The sequence below is a fragment of the Setaria italica genome, chromosome IX (assembly GCF_000263155.2).
Source record: "Setaria italica strain Yugu1 chromosome IX, Setaria_italica_v2.0, whole genome shotgun sequence".
In the NCBI taxonomy this organism is placed as follows: domain Eukaryota; kingdom Viridiplantae; phylum Streptophyta; class Magnoliopsida; order Poales; family Poaceae; genus Setaria; species Setaria italica.
Window position 1 is genome coordinate 53,250,915 of NC_028458.1, and position 6,110 is coordinate 53,257,024.

The 6,110-nt window shown below is 46.7% G+C and overlaps 1 protein-coding gene and 1 pseudogene across 1 annotated transcript in view; one reads left to right on the forward strand and one right to left on the reverse strand.

Annotated features, from left to right (window-relative positions):
* The window catches only part of LOC101758520 (uncharacterized protein At5g01610), a 4,636-nt gene extending 2,052 nt beyond the window's left edge, over positions 1–2,584 (reverse strand). The window contains exons 1-2 of the mRNA XM_004985191.3: positions 2,279–2,584; positions 1,749–1,803 (exon numbers count right to left, since the gene is read on the reverse strand). Of these exons, the coding sequence (XP_004985248.1) occupies positions 1,749–1,803; positions 2,279–2,374 (151 nt within the window). The 5' untranslated portion in view covers positions 2,375–2,584. The remainder of the gene's footprint in view (positions 1–1,748; positions 1,804–2,278) is intronic.
* A 932-nt stretch (positions 2,585–3,516) lies between these two features.
* Positions 3,517–4,252, forward strand: LOC101754216 (annotated as a pseudogene).
* Positions 4,253–6,110: the final 1,858 nt, after the last annotated feature.

Sequence of the window (6,110 nt, forward strand, 5' to 3'; positions counted from 1 at the left end):
GTGTGCTTAGATGCTACTCTCAAACAAATTGAAGGGGTCATCTCATGTTTCCAGAAGTACAGAGAAGAAGGCTTCAATGCTAGTATCGAGACTGCAAAATCCATTGCATCTAGTATGGACATAGAGCCAAAATTTCCTACAAAACGTCAATGTAAAAGAAAGAAGCATTTTGATGAACAAAATGATGAAACTTAAGAATTACAACTTTCAACTATAGATGAGTTCAAAGTTAGTTACTTCCTAGTTATTGTTGATGCTGCAATTGCTTCATTGACTAGTCGATTTGAACAGCTAAAGAAATTTGAAAAAATATTTGGTTTCTTATTCAACTCAAAAAATCTGAAGTCCTCGGATGATAATGATCTACGAAAGTGCTGCACTACTTTTGCAAAACCTTTTTCTCATGACAACAAGTCTGATGTTGAGTTGGATGATTTTTTCTCTGAATTAAAAGTGTTGCAAGTATCTTTGCCAGAAGAATTGATGTCAGCACCTGAGATTCTTTAGTTTGTTAAAGCTGCAGATTGCTACCTGAATGTCTCCATTGCATATCCGATTCTCTTAACTATTCCAGTGACAGTAGCATCAGCCGAAAGAAGTTTCTCCAAATTAAAATTATTGAAAAATTGTTTGAGATCAACTATGTTACATGAAAGATCGAATGGCTTGACTATGTGCAACGTTGAGAAGGATGTTTTGGACGACATTAATCTTGATACTGTTCTTGAAGATTTTGCATCAAGAAATGCCCGAAGACGGTTTTTTACAAAGCACTGAAGCATTATATTTTTATTTGAGGTAATCATAATGGTTATTGTTTTTAGTTTTTCTGTTACACTATTGTTACGTTTTATGAGCTATACATAAATTGCAAAGTAATTTTTATTATTCGTACTATATACTTTAGTTTTGATATTAAAAATTAGTTCAACGGGCCCTTAAAATTATAGAGCTGGCCCTGGCACAAATGTACAAGTGTATGTACAGTACAGTGTACAAACAGAGAGAACAACCAGCCTATCCAGAAGAAAGGTATCTTGTACTGCAATGCTTTGATATGAGAACTGAGAAGTTAAGTTGTCAAGCTACATTTTTAATTGCTTTTGTTCATGCGAATACAGCTACATTAAATTAGACGCTGCTTTGAAGCAAGTACTACGACAAATAGTAGACATTACAAGCTGGCAAATCAACTGGCTGTGGTTGGTGTTTCCTACGACCATGACATATACTGCACAGCCTTGCTAATACCGCCAAATATTTCAGGAGTGGAGGACCAATGCAAAGATTGCAAGTAAAACAAGATGTTAGGTGAGCAAGACCCCTATCCATTGCTCCATGGACTTCAGAATAATAGCATCAACAAACACTGGGCCATATGCCAACCATTGCAGAGGGGCAGAATGTCACAAAAGTCATTTCAGTTTGGCCCCCATGTGCACTATACTTTGCAGATCAAAAGGGTACAGGAAATCCAAGAAAAGCTAGATCCAAATCAGAGAAAAGGTTAGGAATCAGGCAGCTAGTACATATAATCATATTTAAGAAAGCTCCCTTTTCTTGAATTGCTTTGGTTTTACGCATGATGCAAGAAAAGCTAACAGCAATGGACACTTGTACTAATGATGTTGCCAAAACAACTAAGCATGCACCCAGAAGTTTCTAATTCACCATATAACATATCTTCAGATTCACTCTTATTAGCACAGCCACTAAACCAACTGTGGGATGGAACAGAACAACTGTACCTTTGAGCTTCTCGAAGACCCATTTTGCCTTCTCCTCCACGGTGCTGGAGAAACGCTGCGGATCAGATCAAAGGATGTTAGTTTGGTTTTGTCAATGCTGCTGAAGTGAACGAAATTCCATCTACCGAAGAAATCAGTATATTTGCTCGCCCCCAAAAAAGGGGCTCCAGTTCAATCAAAGAGGTTATTTCCATTCATCACTCAAACAGGACATTGCTGCACAAAATAGATTCATGCAACAGAGTATTATTACTAGCCTCAAAGAGGGCAAAAAAGAAAAGAGAATGCACACGAGAAGGTCGGCAAATAGATGCCCCCAATACACAACTCTGAATTGAGTAGTCAGACTGTCAAGAACCAGGAGAAATAGAACCCACATTACCACACCCATACAACTGTTTATCTTTATCACCTCGACTTTCTTAGAACAAGATAAAGATCAAAAGCAACGGATCCAACGCAATGGCCTCGAGCGAAACGGTTTGCGCGGAGATGGGACAGAGAAAATCGAAATGGCGGCGAGCACTCACGGAGATATCGCCGCCGATGGAGGAGAGCTCCTTCTTGGCCTTGCGGGAGATGGTGAAGCTGCCAAGCTTGGTGAGAGCCTTCTCCACCCCCTCCATCCGCGCGGCCGCTCTGCTCGACTGAACTGGCGCAGGCGCAGGCGCTTGTGTGAAACCTGCAGACGAGCGCGTGGGCGAGGGCGGCTGGGCTGGCTCTGGCTCTGCGCCGCGGGTGGGGGATGGGGGTGCCGCAGGATGGGCGACACGAGAACCAGGTTCAAAGCCGCGGCGCTCCGCCCGGGCGGACCCCAAGCAACGGCTCGCGCATCGAGAGGGCCGTGGGCCTGCGCCGCCGGATCCTCTGCGACAGTGCGGCTTGCTTCCTCGTTTGCTGCCGTGACTTCGTCCTCTTTCCTTCTCTTTTCTCTTCTTTTTTTTTTTTTTTGCTGTTTTCTGGGGGTGAAAAGTACCGGGATAAGGATAATGATGCTGATGCCATTTTATATTTTTATAAATAGAAAGAAGACGGGAGTTTTGTAGTGTGTGATGGTATATATTCTTGCAAACATTTGAGCACGTATTCCGCACCTTAGAGGGTGTTTGGATACGAGGTGTTAAACTTTAACAGTGTCACGTCGGATGTTCGGATGCTAATTAGAAGAACTAAACATGAGCTAATTATAAAACCAATTGCAGAACCCTATGCTAATTCGCGAGATGAATCTATTAAGCCTAATTAATCCATCATTGGCAAATGGTTACTGTAGCACCACATTGTGAAATCATGGACTAATTGGGCTTAATAGATTCGTCTCGTGAATTACACTCCATCTGTGCAATTAGTTTTGTAATTAGCCTGTGTTTAATACTCCTAATTAGCATCCAAACATCCGATGTGACGGGTGTTAAACTTTAACACCTTATTGACAAACAGGCCCTTAGAGCCACTCCAAGAATCTAAAAAAAATCTCTCCCAAAATTATCTGTTGGAGGCTTTACTAAAAATTTATTCTCCCAAAATTCTATCATCCCACAGCAGATTCCCAATAATTAACTCTTCCATACTTGAAAACTGGCCACACAGCATGTGGATCCCTCTGTTGGGCACCAGCAGCTCCCCCCTCCGACCTTTCCTGCATCGGCCTAGGCGCGATCAGCAGCAGGCACCGACAGTAGCAGCCGCAGCCGCAGCGCGGCTGCCAGTGCCATCGGTGCCAAGCAGTAGCCACGACGAGGACGGCGATGGGGGCGAGGGTGCTGCGATGATGTTCCGCGACATCCATCTGCTGACCCCCGACCCACCGACGCCGACGCCACTACCCCCCGCGCGCACGGGCTCCGCCGCATCCTGGGACATCAGGAGCCACCGCTCCTACTCCTCCGAGGAGTAGTACATGGCGATGAGCCGTGAGTTTACCACCATGGTCGCTGTCGGGGCGACCATGCAGACCGGCCCCAACGCCAACAGCGGCAGCGGGTACGACAACAGCGCCGCCGACAAGCTCACCAGCATTGGCGAGGACGAGCTGAAGGAGACCAAATCGCTGGCCATCGTGCCAGACAGCCACCCCATCGCGACGCGGGCTAGGTCCAGGGCGTCCGGGCTGGAGGTGGTGCCCGCGGGGCCGCCGCCCCCGCCGCCGGCGCACGTGGAGGCCAGCCAAGTGAAGAAGGAGAAGGTAGAGACCAAGGTCACGGCGTGGCAGACGTTGGAGGTGGCCAAGATCAACAACCGCTTCGAGCGGGAGGAGGTGGTCATCAACAGATGGGAGACCGAGCAGGTGGGCGATTGGGGAAGGATCGGACTCGCGCATATATGCGGGGCGACGGAGGTATTTTTTGTGTCCGCATATTTTTACGGAAAGGATGGGGAAGCTATTGGAGGTAAGTTTTTTTGTTTTTCCCTAAATAAGATTTTGGGATAATTTTAAGGGAGTTTTTGGAGTTGCTCTTAGGGTGTGTTTGGTTGAGTTGTGGTTTTTGGAAAAACTGCTGTGAGCTGGGCTGTAAAAAAGCAGCTGTGATAAAACAGTTGTGGGACAAGTACAAGACCGTTTGGTTAGACCAACTGTGAAATTGTAGGCTGTGTAATAAATATCTGTGTGTTTATATGCAAATTACTCGTAACAAAATAATATGTTCACTAATTCGCATGTAAATGACTATTTTAGAAAGAAAAAAAATTATATGTTCTTCGTCCATTAAAGGGATTGGTTCACATAAATAGAACAATATCCATCAAAAATTCAGTATAATGATATCATCCAACATTACTGTCCTCTCGCACTAACCAAAGCATTATGAGTAGTAGTCCTTTTTATCCTCCTTTAGCTACATCTCCCAATTAACATCGAAGGAAAATCGCAAGCAACAATCACCAGCAGTCAACATCAAGACACCCTCGTCCAAGCAAGCTAGAGTGCAATTAAGATCGAAGGTCAGTTTCAGAAGTCAACTCATCCATGGCATCAAACTCAAATCGAACTGTTTAGAATTCAGATCCCGACAGGGCAAGAACTATGCCTGTCTCTGTGATTGTTGTTTTCTTACATCATCCAACAAATAATCCAATGGCACTGATACATCGACAGCAGCAGCACCAATTGTAGTGACAAGCAGCAGCTAGCAGCGACGCGTGATCAGCGTAATGCTGGCCGAAGAAGAGGACACGATGATGCATCACGGGGTCAGTAAGGATTCAGGATGCCGCGACGGCGGCGGCAGCCTCGCAGTCGAAGCCACAGCGGCAGCGGGGGCTCACGGAGAACTTGGCAAGTGGGAACGAGGCCGAGAGAGGGCCGACGCGGAAGCTTAGCTGGTCGCCGGCGTGGTCGACCTCCGTGATGCCGAGCCACACTAACAACACCTTCACGTTGACGCCCCGCAGCTCCCAGATCGACCCCGCGTGCGCGTTCCCGACGATACGCGTTCACACCAGAGCTGGTACCGGTCGCCGACGCGGAACTCGCAGCCGGCGCTGCTTCCGGAGAAGAACACCTCGAAGGAGCCGTCGGGATGGAGCATGTACCGTCGCAACAGCAGCGAGGAAGAAGAGGAGGTGGACGAGGTGGTGGTGGTTCTTGGCCATAGCTACTGCTTCTTAGTCAATCTCTTAGCTGGTGAGATTCGGTGTCATTGAGTTGCCGCCCACGGCGATCGGTGGCTGGCGGCAGTCTGCGTGCGACAGGCGGAGAGCGGCAGCCGTCCATAGGTGGGCTGCGGTGGCTGTCCGGGGCCGGCAGCGGGCGTCCAGGGGTAGGGGGCCGGCGGGCAGGGGCGGCGGACCACCTGGAGCACGCGGAGGATGGGAAAGGTCCTGTGTGGGGGACGGGGGACGAGCCGGACTGTTCATTTTCGTGTGCGGGACAGAAATAGATTGGGAGAAAACGAAATTATACATCATAACAGGTGGCAGGTGGGTAATTCTTTACCCTAAAAGCACTTGAAATCAGGGGAAAGATGTGCTTTTGGGTTTGTACTACCATAAAAGCTACTTTTGGGCAAAAGCATCAATAGCTTAGGAACCCTTTGGTTGGCTTTTAGTTTTTGCAAAAGCAAAATCAAGTTGGAAAGTCCAACCAAAGTCACTCTTAGGGCCTGTTTTCTTCCACTTGCTAAACTTTAGCACCCGTCACATCGAATGTTTAGATACTAATTAGGAGTAGGAAACAAGGGCGAATGAGACACCCATTATTACACTCGTAACTAAGACGGTGAAGATACATATACACTACAGATTACATCACTCGATAGTGGACTTCACGTAGTCAATTATTCTAAAATAATGGAACAACATAGCAGAATGTTCGTCCTCCAAGCCATCTCTACACGTAACTCAATCTTCTAACCTCATGTC